Source organism: Emys orbicularis, chromosome 14 (genome assembly GCF_028017835.1).
Source record: "Emys orbicularis isolate rEmyOrb1 chromosome 14, rEmyOrb1.hap1, whole genome shotgun sequence".
Classification (NCBI taxonomy): Eukaryota; Metazoa; Chordata; order Testudines; family Emydidae; genus Emys; species Emys orbicularis.
The window spans coordinates 27,796,212-27,812,944 of NC_088696.1; the positions used below are offsets into that span (position 1 = coordinate 27,796,212).

Below are 16,733 nucleotides of genomic sequence, written 5' to 3' on the forward strand. Positions count from 1 at the left end.
AGCACCCGCATTTGAAAATTCTGATCATAATTCCTACATGTTGTTATACAGCTATAAACACACTTTTAACTGGATTTTTAAAAAGTCCTTTAGTTCTTGCAGTCGTATTTTCTGGGGTTTTTTACCCTATATAGTGGTAATCCTGGTTATGGATCCTGTAGTTTTCTATGTTGAAACTGGCATTCAAGTGAAAGGGAGTTTTGAGTGCATATTGATTTTAGGACTAGATTGACTACAAGAATTCATAAGCAATAAGAAAAATGCAAATCCATGAATGTTGTAATGGTGGCGATTCCATAGCTGGCAGAAGGGTAACGCTCTTAAAGGTGGACCTAAGTAAACCTAGAATTCTAGAAAGTAAAATGACTTGCATTTGAATTGACTATGCTGTGGTGCACAGGTACATTACCAAATGTATGCAAATAAAATTAAAACAGGCTGCACAAAAACAGAGTTCAATCCTACAAAAAGAGACAACATCCTCCAGTCCAGCCTCCCCATTGCCCACCCCCAAATCAGCCCTCTGTTTTGAAAATGCCTGGGAGAACAGGGGAGCGTTACTGTGTGTTCTTAAGGTCACTAAACTTGGCTCTGGTGGACCAAGGAGGGAAGTGAATTTTAAAGCTTTGTTGAGAATTTCCTGCCATCAGCCACTCCCAGCATGGCGGTGGTGTCCTCAGCATTGCAGATCTCAGCTACCATGAAAAAAGATGTGGAAAGAGATGGTTCTCTTAGGTAGCCAGGGCCTAAGCCATTTAGGGTATGTCTACACTGCAATTAAAAACCTGTGGCTGGCCAGTGCCAGCTGACTCAGGTTTGCAGGTCTCGGGCTACAGGGCTGTTTAGTTACGGTGTATAGACGTTTGGACTTGGGCTGGAGTCCGAGATCTAGGACCGTGCGAGGTGGGAGAGTCCCAGACCTTGGGCTGCTACCCGAGCCCGAACGTCTACATGACAATTAATCAGCCCCTTAGCTGAGCCCTGGGAGGCCCACTCAGCTAGCACAGGCCAGCCACAAGTGTCTAATTGCAGTGTAGACATACCCTTAGGCCAAAAGACTGCATTCACTGCACCCTGATATAAGAATGGTAATTTTGTTACAGGATTAAGTAGCAGACCCTTCTTGAATTGCACATGTTGTATTATATATTCTGCTGAGCCACAGGAGGGAAGAAAAAGGAAGAAATCCATAACCAACAATGCATTAGGCTTGATTTTGCCAACCGGGTACTACAAAAGGACAGTTTGGATTCAGTATCCCAGAATAAGAAGCTTTTGTTCCATTGGCATAATGTTTGCATTCTGCATAGATGTATGTGTTAGCAAAGAGATTTTTTTTCCATAATAGGAAGTGCCGGTTTGGGGGTTTTTTTGGTGTATGATTGGTTTATTTTATTTGGTCTCCTTTAAGTTGTTTGTTTTAAGCATAAAAGAAAAATTAGCAAATTTTAGTGTGAACAATTTAATAATAATTTCTCTAGCATGTTTCATTAGGTGACATGAAGCTATTTTGAAAACATAAATTAACTGAGTCTCAGAAAACACCCCCTGTGGAATAAGGAAGCATTTATCTCCATTTTATTAATGGGGAAACTGAGGCATAGTTGTGATTTGTCCAGTGTCTTTCAGTGAGTCAGTTCTGGAGCTGGGAATACAACCCGAGTGTCTTGGCTCTCAGTCTCTTGCTCTGACCATTAGAGAACAACACTTCTCTGTTTAAAACAGAGATAACATTTTCTTGTGCCCTGGTGATTGTTTAATACTGTATTGAGACTTTTGTGTGTGCAATGGACAAAATGTTTTTTCTTGTATCTAGAATTATGACTCTTGGCACACTAAAGCCTCCATGTAATACATCTTGTTAAGACAAACTTGTTTCCTTTACAGAAATGCTGCTCAGAACAATGGCCTTCTATGCGCCACCTTTGTGCTATTTCGGATAAGGTAGAAACCATGCCTCTAGTGAGACTCCCTTTAGCAGTCATCACTATAGGTGCGTTGCTGATTATTGCCATTTTTAATTTGGTAAGTACTTGCATTTATCTTTATTCTGTGCATTTCTTTCATTTTATAACCTTTGCAGACTTGACCACCCCACTCCTCTCCCATCTCAAGTACCATGTTCTTGGCCCTATTTTCTGATGTTTAACTCTTCACTACTTGCTTTTAACATTGAGCTGATGTACAGAAAGATGATGATGTATGTTGGGCAAAGTAGAATGCAGAGGAAAGACACCCAATTTGTAGAACCAGAAATCCATATATAATATCACATTCTCTTTGTTTCAGGCTGTCCGTTTATAGTATCCGCTGGTTATAATTACTATTGCTATAAGAGAACTGCAGCTTTTTTATAACACGAAATTATTTGGGGCGTGAGTGGGTAGTAGTTTTATGATGTATAGGCAATACAGCACTTCATCATTGCACTAGCTAAGGTCACTGAGGGGGAAAACCAAGGAAAGTATGAATTGGACCCCTGTTTTAAAACAGAGCCATGATGGTATATTTATGGTCCTATTCAGGAGTGTTTTACTCAGTTGTTAGTCCCATTATGGGAGTTCACTTGAATAAGGACTGCAGGATTTAGGGTCTGATTCAATTCTCATTGAAATCCAAAGCGAGTCTTTTTATTGACTTCAATGTACATGTTGTATTGGACTTTTGGCCCATAAAACTGAAAAACAAAAATCTGTTTAGAAGTCATCAAAATATTCATTAATAACTCTTCTCGCTTGGTCACCCAGCTCTGAAAACAGGTTCACTTTTGAAAAACATGTGTCAGGTTTTGACATGACCTTTTCTTGCAACCCCAGATCACTTTGCCGATGTGCCGCATGCGTACAGGGCATCATCATTGATATTTAACGTTTATGGTACAGTAGGGCCCAGAGGGCAATCAGAGCAGGGCCCCAGGGTGCTGGTGCTATTATTTATGTAACCAATGACTGTCTCCCCACTCGCCCCCCTCTCCCCGCCTGCTAATCAGCTTTTATATTCTTTCTTGGCAATGAATCAGCCTGCTGAAAAAAGTAGATCCACAAACGTTACTGGATCAAGTGATGAGGCTGTCACCTGCGTGGTGAGTACAGCACCACTTCCATTTCCTAGATGAAAACAGAGACCTGGAATGCTCTGTGTAATATTGACAGCTGGCAGGTTCTCTGTAACTTCCCTTCTCTTTATGAAAATAGAGCTTTTAAATGATTGATAACCCAAAGGCTAACTCCTGTCAGTAAGCATTTCCAGCTGTAATTCCCTGCATTATGTGGGTTCTCCAAGAGATGGTTTTGTAGTTCATCTTTCTGGATTTTCCAGAAGTGTTGAGCACTCCTGATGCCAGATGAAGTCGTTAGTTGTGGGCATTCACCACCTTTTGAAATTCAGGTGTACTTAGGGGACCAGTTTGGTACAGTACAATAGAGTGTATACTATTATCTATCTGTTAAACTTTATATAGAATCCTATTGGGCAATTTAGTCTTTTGTTCAGTCTTGTAGATTTTTCAATTTATAGCCCAGACAGACAAGAATGTGCTTTAAAGGTAGGAAATATTTTAAAATTAAAGAATAATTAGCACTTACTTAAGGACCCAATTCCCATTGACATCCAAAGGGAGTCTGTTCATTGATTTCAGGGGAATTGCACTCAGATTTCGGCACTTAATATTCAGAAATGAAATTCTATTGAAGAGTCACCAGAATGGTCATGAACAAGTTTTCTCACTTGATTGCACAGCTCTGAGCTAGGTCGGTTTTTGAAACATATGCTGCAAGTTCTGACATTACCTTTTTGTGCACGCCCTCATCGCTGTAATGATGTGCTGTTTGCGTATGGGGCACATCCCATTCTGCTGCTAATCAACTTTTCCATTCTTTCTAGCCTGTGAATCAGGCTACTGAAAAAAGTACAGCTGTGGACTATACTGAATCCTGTATTAAGGATGTCTTCTTGCCTGTGAGTAGAACACCAGTTTTCTTCCAAGATTAAAACATACACATCTCAAATGCTGGGTTTAATATTGACAGCTGGCAGGCGCTTGGTATCTTCCCCTTGCTCTTTAAAAATATAGCTTTTTAATTATGGAGTGCACAAAGCTTCACCTCTGCAATTCCAGCTGTCCTGTCTATGGTCATTCATACTATTTTTCTGCATTAGGTGGAATCTAAAGAAGATGCTTTTATAGCTTCTCTTTTTGGAATTTTCAGATTTAAAAAAAGCAAAGCTGGAATTTGAGAAAAGTAGTAAGAAAACAAATGGTGGATATGACTGAAATATTGATGATTTATTGTACTGTAAAGTGTATTTGGGTATACTGGTAGCATGGGGGGAAAGGTTTTAAATGGTACATGGATATGCACTGACCTCTTGCATATATGGTGTGTCTACACTGCAGCTGGAAAGGTGCTGCCTGAGTACAAACCCATCAAGCGCCCCAGTTGGTACTGGGCAGTTAGCTCAAGCTGCCACCCATGTTACCCCCAGCTACGCTGCTACTCTTAGCATGCTGGCTCAAGCAGAGCTAGCATGGGGCTGTCTTCCTGCACTGAGAAGTACCTTCCCTGCTGCATTGTTGACATACCTATAGTGAATTTCACTCTTAAAGTCCTGATGGAAACTTTGAGTGCTCAGCACCTTTGAAAATGTGATCCTGGGATGTGTAAACAGGGGAATCTCAAGGAGGAGTAGAAAGGTTATTTTACCTCTGTATTTGACACTGCTGTTGGAATACTGTGTTCTCAAAGAGCTCAATCTATTTAGCTTAACAAAAAGAAAGGTGATTTGATTACAGTCTGTACGTATCTACCCGGGGAACAAATAATTTAATAATGGTCTTCAATCCAGGAGAGAGAGGTGTAACACAATCCAATGGCTGGAAATTGAAGCTGGACAAATCCAGACTGAAAATAAGGTGTAAATTTTTGTCAGTGAGTGTAATTATCCATTGTAACAATTTACCAAGCGTTGTGGTGGATTCTCCATCACTGACCGTTTTTAAATCAGGATTGGATGTTGATCTAAAGGATCTGCTTTAGGAATTATTTTGAGTTAGTTCTGTGGTCTGTGTTATACAGAAGGTCAGACAAGATGATCACAATGGTCCCTTCTGGCCTTTGAATCTATGAAAATCAGGCCCAAGGTCTTTTAAGAGGACAAGTTTGGCCCAATACAGTATATCACATGCTATTGAGCAGATCCTCAGTTGTTGTAAATTGTGATAGCTCTATTGATCTGCCCTATATCTGTTATCACTGTTATGGTACAAAGAGCTTAGTAATTTGTTCAGTGCCTTGTATATATTTTTCTCTTTTATACTCAAAAGAAACAAAGAATGTGATTGTAAAACTGGTAAATATTTTGAAACAATACTTAGGATTTGCCTAAAGTCTGATCTAAAGCCCACTGAAGTGAATGGGAGTTTTTCCATTGACTTCACTGGGTTTTGGATCAAGTCATCAAAATTCTTTACCACATTAATGAACCCCCCTCCCTCCCCCACTGGTAGGTAAATAAGTAGTGGTAGTATCTTTATTTCACAGATGAGGAAACTGAGACACAAAGAGGCTGTGACTTGCTCAAGGTTGCAAAGGGAGTCACTGTCAAAAATCAGAGTAAAAAACCACCACCACAATGAGTCTCAGAACCTGGGTCAGCTGACTCAGGTTTGTGAGGCTCCTGCTATGGGGCTAGAAATAGCAGTGGAGAGGTACCTGCTCAGGCTGGAGCCTGTGCTCTGAGGCCCAACGCCTTGCTCAGTTTCGGACCCAGGCTCCTGCCCGAATGGCAGTGTCTACAATGGTACTTTTAGCTCCAAAGCACAAGACAGTCAGTTGACCCAGGCTCTGAGAGTCACTGCTGTGTGGTGTATTTTTTATAGTGTAGTTGTATCCTGAAGTTCCTGGTTCCCAGCCTTGTGCTTAAGTCACTAGACCAGGGGTCGGCAACCTTTCAGAAGTGGTGTGCTGAGTCTTCATTTAGTCACTCTGATTTAAGGTTTCGCGCGCCAGTAATACATTTTAACGTTTTTAGATGGTCTCTTTCTCTAAGTGTATAATATATAACTAAACTATTGTTGTAGGTAAAGTAAATAAGGTTTTTAAAATGTTTAAGAAGCTTCACTTAAATTAAATTAAAATGCAGAGTCCCCCGGACCGGTGGCCAGGACCCGGGCAGTGTGTGCGCCACTGAACATCAGCTTGCATGCCGCAGGTTGCCTACCCCTGCACTAGACTATGTTGTCTCTCTAAATTAGTCTTGATCTTCAAAACATTAATAGAAATCCATTTTTAAAACTAAGAAGTTATAGAAAAAAAAGCCTCTTGTCAAAAGCTCTTCACTTTCATTTGTACAAGGTGTTGCTTAACTGTTTTTTATATAATGATGTTTTATGTTGGATAAATCCAAGGATAAATTGGTGAAAGCCTAAGTTTTGTCTGTTAGTAGATTTTCCAAAAAACAGATTATATCTGACAACTGCTTTAATTCTTTACTTGATCTAAATTATGATAGCCATGAAATTCCTAGCCTTACAAGCAGTAAAATTGACTTTGTCCTAAGAGTGTGAATTATTCAGCATCTCATTAACTTCTTCTGTTACAGTATTATACGTATTGCTGCATATTAGGGTTTATTGCTTGCTCTGTATTCCTTCGGATGAGCTTCGAACTCAAAGTTCTCCTTCTGTCCATCGCTGTTACTGTGTACATCTTCATCTTTAATCCCTCAAAGAACGTGAGTGCAGGCTACAACAACACCACCAATACCACTCTAAGGTATGCTATGAAGTCCCCAGTAATGGACAATAATTCTCCATGAAAAGGATTGGTAGAGTCCCTTCACTTTCATTGGAATTTTGAAGTACTGCAACACTTTGAGCCAGAAACCATTAGGACATTTTTTTATATATCATAATCTTAGAAAAAAAAATTCTTTTTCCAGACTTCCCATAAAAATGGTACCATTCATGGGTTGAGATGTGGGATGTGAAATTTCAGGGAGACTGGTTTCATTTTGGGGATTTTAGTGAGGGGAATTTGAAAACTGAGCCTATAATGTGAACCTGGCCTCAACCTATAAACTATGAAGGAGGCTGTTCTCCTCCATAAAATTCCAGTATTCTCCATAATATTGAGTTATTCAGTCAATAGATCTGCTTTAGCTGGTTCTTAAGTGAGCTTACTTTAGCTGCTCATTTCACACATTTTAAAATAGTATTTTAAAATAAACTTCACAATGTAATAACCCTAAGATGTGTGGTACTTTGTATTCCACTTTCCATAGGGGAAGAATGGCATGGCAAAGTCTAGGGCACTTTGTCTACATTGTACATTAAATCTTTAGAAAATGGTAGGACATTTATATTCATGGTATATCCAATATTTGTCCAGAGCTGATGGGGAATGAGTATTTGTGGAGAACATGTGTTTGCCAAAGCAACTCTAATCATACCACTTTTATCAGCACAACAGTTAACTGTGAAATTACTTTCCTGATTCCAAATACTTTTAAAAACCAAACATTTAACTCCTCCAGTCTAATTGAACAGGGCAAAGAAGCCATAAAATAAATCGTGTGTACCATGTGGGAAGCTTGGTGTGCTCATTTGCAAATCTTCTGGGTACAATCTCACAGTTGTTTCATAGCGTGGCAGTTGTCTGAGCTGTGGGATCAAGCCAAAAGATAGCGTGAGCGTGCTGAGACTTGAGGCTGGTCTAACACAGGAACTGAACCAAAATCACTAAACCGGTTGTAATTCCCACTTTTAGTTATTTCAGTGAGTGGATTGGAAGTGTGACATGGAATACTCTTCTTCCAGAATAAGTGCGTCTACTCAGACTTATACCGAAATATCTAAAGGTGTGAACTACAGCAGATTTATTTATTTCAGCTCCAGTTGTCTTGTAGACAAGCTCTTAGTCTCTTTGCCCATCACAAGCAAGGAAGCTGTTTCCTACTTTAAGCCTCTGTGGTTATGTCTTGCTGGGCAAAAAGGGGTGTGATTTTCAAATGTGTTAGCTCAGTATGATTGAAAAGCCCCATTAAGATGCAGGCGAACAGCTATGAAGACAGGACCCATAAGCAGAGGGACTACGTTAAAATTGGGGGTCTGTCACTTGTGTTGTTTCTGTTAAACAGTTCTTCGGAATGCCAGGGGGTTCTGTTTCTAAACATCCAGAGATTCCAAAAGATTCAAAACAACGATTGTATGTTGCTTTTCTGTATTCCAGGTTTTTCATGAAAGATCCAATATCGATGACTAACTTATACCTGGCTCTGTTTTACGTAACTCTGATCCTATTTTCAAGACAGGTATGGATAAAAAACAAAACAAAAACCCCACAGTCCTTGTCATTCAGTGATAGTTGAGTTAAATATAAGCCACCTGTTTTCCATCCCTGTAGTTTGTCCTAGACACCGAAAAATCATTTTTATAGTGTTTGGGAAAGAAGGGAAAGATTTTTACACATTTTTCAATAGTATTTTGGATTCTAACTCTGAAGACAAACTTTTAAAAGTGGCTTCTGATACTGCACTCACAAAATTGGGCACCCAGAATCTACATTGTCTAGTCACTTTCAATTGTATGTATAAATCATCTTCCACCCTTCTGGCAGGGTGGTTTGGGACAGTGCAATATTCAAAATAAATATACTTATTAAACTAATTAAAGTATAATTATTAAATTGAATTATAATGATTAAATAAAAATACAGATTGCTTTACAATGATTTAGATAATGACATAAAGAGTACGCTTATAAAGTTTGCAGCTGATACCAAGCTTGGGGGGGGGGGAGGGAGTTGCAAGTGCTTTGGAAGATAGGATTAAAATTCAAAATGATCTGGACAAACTGGAGAAATGCTCTGAAGTAACTAGGATGAAATTCAATAAGGACAAATGCAAAGTACGCCACTTAGGAAGGAACAATCGGTTGCACAGATACAAAATGGGAAATGACTGCTTAGGAAGGAGTACTGCGGAAAGGGATCTGGGGGTCATAGTGGACCACAAGCTAAATATGAGTCAACAGTGTAATGCTGTTGGAAAAAAAGCGAACATCATTCTGGGATGTATTAGCAGGAGCGTTGTAAGACACGAGAAGTAATGCTTCCGCTCTACTCTGCACTGATTAGGCCTCAACTGGAGTATTGTGTCCAGTTCTGGGCACCACATTTCAGGAAGGATGTGAACAAATCGGAGAGAGTCCAGAGAAGAGCAACAAAAATGATTAAAGGTCTAGAAAACATGACCTATGAGGGAAGACTGAACAAATTGGGTTTGTTTAGTCTGGAACAGAGAAGACTGAGAGAGGACATGATAACAGTTTTCAAGTATGTAAAAGGTTGTTACAAGAAGGAGGGAGAAACATTGTTTTTCTTAACCTCTGAGGATAGGACTGTAACGGGTTGCCCCCTGTTAAGCTGCCACCTGATGTGCTGAGATACCACTGAGTCTGCCTGCTCTGCCAGCCTGGGCCCCCTTTAACCTGTCTTGCTGAGGCAGGCTATTAAGCCGCCTCCAGCACACACACAGGCAGGGCCACACCCAACTGCAGAACAACACAGACACTGAGATCAGTTTAAGGGACTTGCCCCAGCACTCCACCTCCTTTGGAATGCAGACCCAAAGGTATATTATGAAATCCGCCTCCTCCCTCAATGTGGAGGAAGGTAGGCACAGCCTCTTCCACCCCCCCCCCCCCAATTATGAATTGCACAAATTGTGTTATATTATAAACAAGAAATAAGTTTATTAACTACAAAAGGTGAATGTTAAGTGAATATAAGAGATAACAGACAGAACAAAGCAGATTACTGAGCAAACAAAACAAAATATGCAAGCTAAGCTCAGTATATTTAAGGAACAGGTTACAAAATGTAACTTCTTACCCTAAATGTTATTTTAGGCAGGTTGCAAAGTTTCTATAGCTTAGAGTTCCAGTTATATTTCTTTCCAGACTGGACTCCACCCTTGCCTTCCCTTCAGGTGTCTTTTGCAGTCTTTCTTCTTGGGCAGACAGGTCATGGAGAGAAGTCCCGTTTGCCTTGCTCCCCACCCTTAAATAAGGTTTACATAAGGCGGGAATCCTTTGTTTCCCAAACTTGACCCCTTTTTTAATGGAAAGTTACAAGAAGTCCAAAATAATGTTTAGTATCAGGTGACAAGACCACCTGACCTAGTAGTGTCACAGTTACGTCCCAGAATGCCTCCTAGGAGGGGGAGAGATTAGTATCTTCACAGTCTTGTTGTTCCTTTCCCAATGGCCCATCAAATCTGGTGGCCTGTCATCTGGTGGGTGTCTTCCCAATACACACCCAGTTGTAATTGTTACCTAGTCCATATTCCTAACTTTAGATACAGAAATGATACGTGCATACAAATTGGATAATCACATTCAGTAAATCATAACTTTTCCAATGATATCTTACATGAGCCATCTTGCATAAAATACATCTCAGTTATGTCATATCCATATCATAAGGATATTTCCATAAAGGCTATGGAGTGTAATGTCACAAGGACAAGAAGCAATGGGGTTAAATTGCAGCAAGGGAGGGTTAGGTTGGACATTGGGAAAAACTTTCTAACTGTCAGGGTGGTTAAGCACTGGAATAAATTGCCTAGGGAGGTTGTGGAATCTCCATCATTGGGGATTTTTAAGAGCAGGTTGGACAAACACCTGTCGGGGATGGTCTAGATCAGTGGTTCTCATACTTGGGCTGCCGCTTGTTCAGGGAAAGCCCCTGGCGGGGCGGGCCGGTTTGTTTACCTGCCACTTCCGCAGGTTCGGCTGATCGCAGCTCCCACTGGCCGCAGTTCGCCGCTCCAGGCCAATGGGGGCTGCAGAAAGGGCGGCCAGCACGTCCCTCGGCCCGTGCCACTTTCTGCAGCCCCCTTTGGCCTGGAGAGGCGAACCGCGGCCAGTGGGAGCCACGATCGGCCGAACCTGCGGACGTGGCAGGTAAACAAACCAGCCCGCCCCGCCAGAGGCTTTCCCTGAACAAGCGGCAGCCCAAGTTTGAGAACCACTGGTCTAGATAATACTTAGTGCTGCCATGAGTGCAGGGGACTGGACTAGATGATCTCTCAAGGTCCCTACCAGTCTTATGATTCTGTGTGCAAATTGGACTAGTGTACATCTGATGCCAGTTGAGTCGCATGCACAAGTGGCTGTTGGCTTGTGTAGATGTGACTTCTGTTTTCAAAAACAGATGCTTGTGCAGGTTTTCAGTCACAATTTCAGTGGCCATTTGGGTCCGAAGTGTCCTGACAAAACTTGGCTGTCACTGCCCCCCTTTTCACTTGATTTGAAACCTGTAAACTCTTATCAGAGCTATGGGGATTTATTTTGCTGTATGAATTCTTGTTTTCAGATTGAGTATTACTGTCGACTAGATTGCTTGTGGAAGAATAAATTTAAAAAAGAACATGAACAATTTGAAACCATGGAGAACGTAAACAGGCTCTTGCTGGAAAATGTCCTTCCGGCACATGTTGCTGCTCATTTCATCGGTGACAAATTAAATGAGGTATATTTATTCTACTCTACTGATAGGAAGGATGGTAAATCAGACTCCTGTGAGAATGCCACGTCACCGCCCATGAATGGGTTACAAGTTACTGCTTGCTTCCTCTGTTCCTCCCTCTTCTTGGCCCACGATATGAGAATCCCATGGTCTTCCCAAGCCCAAGGAGCTGCTACCCCCTGGCATTAAGAGGACTTCAGTTTAAATGAATACTTGCTTTTAGCACTGGCAGGAGTGGGGCATGGAAATCCACATCAGAGATGATCATTGGTTTAGTGACGTTAGGATTCACCTCTCCAAAGACCCCTTTTGACAGAGCTGATTCATTTAATTCCTATAAGGAGCTAGCTGAGGGGCAGACAGCATCCACTTGGCAGCACCCTGATGGCAGATGATAAAAGGGCACTGATAGCCGCACTTCTTAGACCCTGCACCTCACTCTGCCAACACCTCCATAGTGAGTCACTGGATTGACTGAGCTGGGAGGATGGGGGCTATTGGAGCAGAGCGAGCAGTCACTGTGTAGAATGCAGTTGGAGGTATCTGATTGGATTTCATTCTCAGCACTTAGAATTCTGATTCAATAAAAATAGGAAAATATGGTGGTCCTGATAATTTTGCTGAATTCCAGTGGCTTAGCTTGGTTCATTTCTAGTCATAGTTATTTTTTAAAGGTACTAAAAGCTGAATGCAATTTTGGTTATACACTGTGGGGTTACAGGGTAACTATGAAATGTCTATTGCTTTCCAACAGGATTGGTACCATCAGTCTTATGACTGTGTCTGTGTCATGTTTGCATCAGTACCTGATTTTAAGGTGTTTTATACCGAATGTGATGTCAATAAAGAGGGACTGGAGTGCTTGCGGCTGCTGAATGAAATCATTGCTGATTTTGATGAGGTATTTCAAGTTTCAGGCAAACCTAGCTTGGATTTACATGATTACAATATAAAATGTCTTTCTAGAGCGGTGTTTCAATGTAGGAACCATGAAAAGTGAAAAAAATTCAGTAAGATGAACCAGGATTCTTAGTTCAGCCTTACAGCCTTGGAAAGTGAAATTCTAATAATTTCCATCTGATGCGCTCATGCGGTTAGACCATCTAACCCTTTAATAGTACAGTATAAACAAGACCTAGTGTTTTTCCTCATGATGCAAATACCGATCTGTCACAGATTTTATTACTGGATTGCAGGATTTACTACATTTCTATAATGTGTGTCCAAAAAAGGGAGTGGGTGGAGGGAAACAGCAGCAAAAGAAAACTTCCACACTTTGTTAAAATGTATGTTTTCTGCGATAAAGTGACATAATGTATCTGGAGATAAATCTTATGTATGTGGTAGGGAATACAAGATCATTGGTGAGAACACATGGGGATATAAGGCATTAAGGTCTCAAATTATAATTCAGTTTCTTTCTTCCAATCAGCTGTTGTTAAAACCTAAATTTAGTGGTGTTGAAAAAATCAAAACCATTGGAAGCACTTACATGGCAGCAGCAGGCCTCAGTGTCGCACCAGGCCAAGAGAACAACCAGGTATGATACCCTTTGGAAGCATAAACACATTTAGAATTCTACTTGTCCATATCTGTGTAGGTGACAGAGTGTAGAGGGATGGAAAGGAAGATGGAAGTTATCAGCAGTCATAGTCTCAGGTATGGAAGAGGAGGATAGGAAATATATTCTGGGGCTGTATTTTGTATTTTCACATTATAAATAATATATTTCTGAAATGTTCCAAAATTAAGGCTATAATTGCAATATTTGGGTTCTGGTGTCAAGAACAAATACTGTGGTTTAAACTGTCACCAAGATGTCGCATGTAATGGAATTACAGCCCTACATACAGCAGAGAATTCATCACTCTTTAATACCAGACCAGTGAAGCTGGTGTCAGCTTATTTCCTTTAAAATCAATTTGCTCTTTTCTTGTTTACAACTGTTCCTACACTATTCTGTGAGTCAAAGCACTGGGAAACTGTGATTTTGACTAACTTTCATGTATCTGTAGTTCTGTTCCTCAAGAGCAGATATTAAATCCAAAACCAACGTTGTTTTTCTTTAAATTCTCAAAAATCTTTGACTCCAGGAGCTTGAACGCTCCTGGATACACAACAGAATAGCTTGAATGGTGGGAGTACCAAGTGGCTATTGATACCAAAGAATGAACAACCTCAGCCATGTCTGATTTGGATTCAGGATTTGATGGCAAATTGATTAATATAATTGTTATCTATGCAGAGAACATGGTAGAACAATAAACTCAGATAGCAACAATCAGATCTAAATTTCAAACACCCTGTAGCTAAGAGGTGTTTAAAACCAGGCTTTTGGTTCAGGCCCATCACCAGGAGGTGGTTTTGGTGTGAGGAGTGAGAATACATGTGCTGTACGTACAGGACACTTAATTTTAAATCTGCACTAAAGTCTGGAAGGAGATGTAAAGGGTCAGGTTTATGAATACTAAGCAGAGCAGGCTCTCCGTTTGCCAGCCAGACCCAATTTACTTTAATATTCATTTTAATTATTGTGCATGTTCATCTGAACTGAGCTGTGATTGTGTAATGGTATGTTATTTCACCTGGGGCTTGCCATGGATAAATTGATATATAATTAATTGATAGTACTGGACTTCATCAGAAACCAGCATTACTGTGACCACTCGGGATGCAGTAGCATGACACACAATAACTGAACTGCTTTGGTGTTTACATCATTGTTCTTTGGGATGGACAGTTGCCATTCATTACACTGAGAGCTTGACATGATCTTGCATATTAAGGCATTAATATCCATTATAAATTACCTAGGACCAGGAGAGACAGCATGCTCAAATTGGGATCATGGTGGAGTATGGAATTGCCTTGATGAGTAAACTGGATGGCATCAACAGACATTCCTTTAACAGTTTCCGCCTACGTGTTGGTAAGTTCAGTTTCATACAGGATGTGAATGCTACAAGCTTTGCAAAAACTAGAGCTGGAAAAGGATTATTAGATGGTCAAGCCACTGGTCAATGCTGAATTATTCTTGACACTGAACACTGATATTATGGTAATAAGCATAATATAAATACTGAGAGAGAACATTGTCTAGTCTAGCTTTTAAATGCGCCAAGCTTCCACCTCTAACCTTGGAGTGTGGCTGTAGTCTCATCATCCTGATATTCCTGCAATATTCAGGGATGTTTCTGGTGCTGGGTGTGGGAAAAGGGAAAATAATGCTGCAGCTGCAAACGGGGAGGAGAGGGAGAGCATGGTGTGTTTGCTGGTTGGATATGGGGGTGATGAGAGCGCTGGGTAGTGTGCTACTGTTGGCTCGTTACATGGCAATTCTAGGATTGTTGTTAGACTGTTAATGTTCTACATGAAGTGCAGGAAGGGTGGACTTCTGCTTAAAGCACAGGTCGGTGAGATAGGAGATCTGGACGACATGCTCAGCTCTGCCACAAACTTCCCCTGGGCAAGTCACTTCCTTATCCTCAAAGGGTGCAGTGAGGCTTTATTCATTGCTGGTTATAAATGGAGGGATAGCTCAGTGGTTTGAGCATTGGCCTGCTAAACCCAGGGTTGTCAGTTCAATCCTTGAGGGGGCCATTTAGGGAACTGGGGTAAAAATCTGTCTGGGGATTGGTCCTGCTTTGTGCAGGGGGTTGGACTAGATGACCTCCTGAGGTCCCTTCCAACCCTGCTATTCTATGATTCTATGAAAGTGGTCCTCTGCTGGAAGGAGTTACTGAAGTGCAAAATTATATTAACTCTAATGACACGTACTTTTATTTCTGTAGGGATAAACCATGGGCCTGTAATAGCAGGTGTGATTGGTGCTCGTAAACCCCAGTATGATATCTGGGGAAACACTGTCAATGTCGCCAGCAGGATGGAGAGTACTGGTGAACTTGGAAAAATCCAGGTACAAAGATGGGCATTCAGATGTTTCTAGAAAACTACTTTTAGCATTTTTATTGCTTAATCCTCAAAGTTAATTTCCATGGTGTCTTACAAGAATTTCACTATTTCTGTTTCACTCAGGTTACAGAAGAGACAAGCAAAATATTACAGGAACTGGGATATTCATGTGAATGTAGGGGACTCATTAATGTCAAAGGAAAGGGAGAACTAAGGACTTACTTTGTGTGCACAGATACAGCCAAATCCCAAGGTATTGGACTGAACTGAGTCTGTAACGAAGTTTGTCAAAATGTATTTTGAGCCACCACTTCCCTTCTGTGAAGTCTTAGAATTTCCCTCTTTATGTGAAGGAGATTATTCCAAATGTATGTGTACTAATGGTTCCTCTGCATCTCAAGGTAGGAGAGTGACTTTAAAAGAAGTCTGAAAGTGCCTAGAAGCAATTGTTGGACTACCTGTTTCTGGGATAATTTGAGGATTTTTCTGGAATTGTCTTGCAGCATTTCCTAATATTTCCTTTCCTACATGCAATCTGGGAGACTAAAGGCCTTAATAGCACACGCAGATGCACTATTGAACTAATTTCCCAGTTAAAACAGATATTAGGAAAAACTTCCTGACTGTCGGGTGGCTAAGCACTGGAATAAATTGCCTAGGGAGGTTGTGGAATCTCTGTCATTGGAGGTTTTTAAGAACAGGTTAGACAAACACCTGTCAGGAATGGTCTAGGTATTACGTAGTCCTGCCTTGAGTGCAGGGGATTAGACTTGATGACCTCTTGAGGTCCCTTCCAATCCTGTACTTATGATTCCACTGCCTCATTCTTTGTTACATCTGCTAGCAGTGTGGGACTTGTCAGAGACCTTAAGAAAAAGTGACAGTACATTTGGACCCTGCATATATGCATGGTCTTTAGTGCCAAGCTGTTTTCAAGACAAAAGACTGCTGTATGCAGAGAGGGGGGGAATACACAAATGAACTACAGTTTATTATATGGTGATTATACTCTAGTTCCTTTTGGAAAGAGTAATTGCGCAATAATTCACGTTCCCCTGTCCCTTGATGACTTTTCTACAAACTCATGCCTCCCCCATACCTATAACTTACATTATGTAAAGCCTTTCTTGATCAGCAGTTGTACAGGAAATGATTTTTGTCTGAAGTTGGTTCAAAATACCTACATTATAGATACAACCCATGTTGCTCTCTTTACCCTGCTTTTCACTATACCAAGGGACAAACCATATTTCATTTCTTAGATGAGATGAAAACAACTGTTTTAGTACGTAT

At 40.8% G+C, this 16,733-nt stretch overlaps 1 protein-coding gene across 1 annotated transcript in view; it reads left to right on the plus strand.

Annotated features, from left to right (window-relative positions):
• ADCY7 (adenylate cyclase 7) overlaps positions 1–15,710 on the plus strand; it is a 115,207-nt gene extending 99,497 nt beyond the window's left edge. Inside the window, exons 18-28 of the mRNA XM_065416347.1 lie at positions 1,888–2,025; positions 3,020–3,082; positions 3,883–3,957; positions 6,601–6,773; positions 8,229–8,310; positions 11,376–11,531; positions 12,283–12,429; positions 12,961–13,068; positions 14,343–14,457; positions 15,320–15,444; positions 15,564–15,710. Of these exons, the coding sequence (XP_065272419.1) occupies positions 1,888–2,025; positions 3,020–3,082; positions 3,883–3,957; positions 6,601–6,773; positions 8,229–8,310; positions 11,376–11,531; positions 12,283–12,429; positions 12,961–13,068; positions 14,343–14,457; positions 15,320–15,444; positions 15,564–15,710 (1,329 nt within the window). The remainder of the gene's footprint in view (positions 1–1,887; positions 2,026–3,019; positions 3,083–3,882; positions 3,958–6,600; positions 6,774–8,228; positions 8,311–11,375; positions 11,532–12,282; positions 12,430–12,960; positions 13,069–14,342; positions 14,458–15,319; positions 15,445–15,563) is intronic.
• Positions 15,711–16,733: the final 1,023 nt, after the last annotated feature.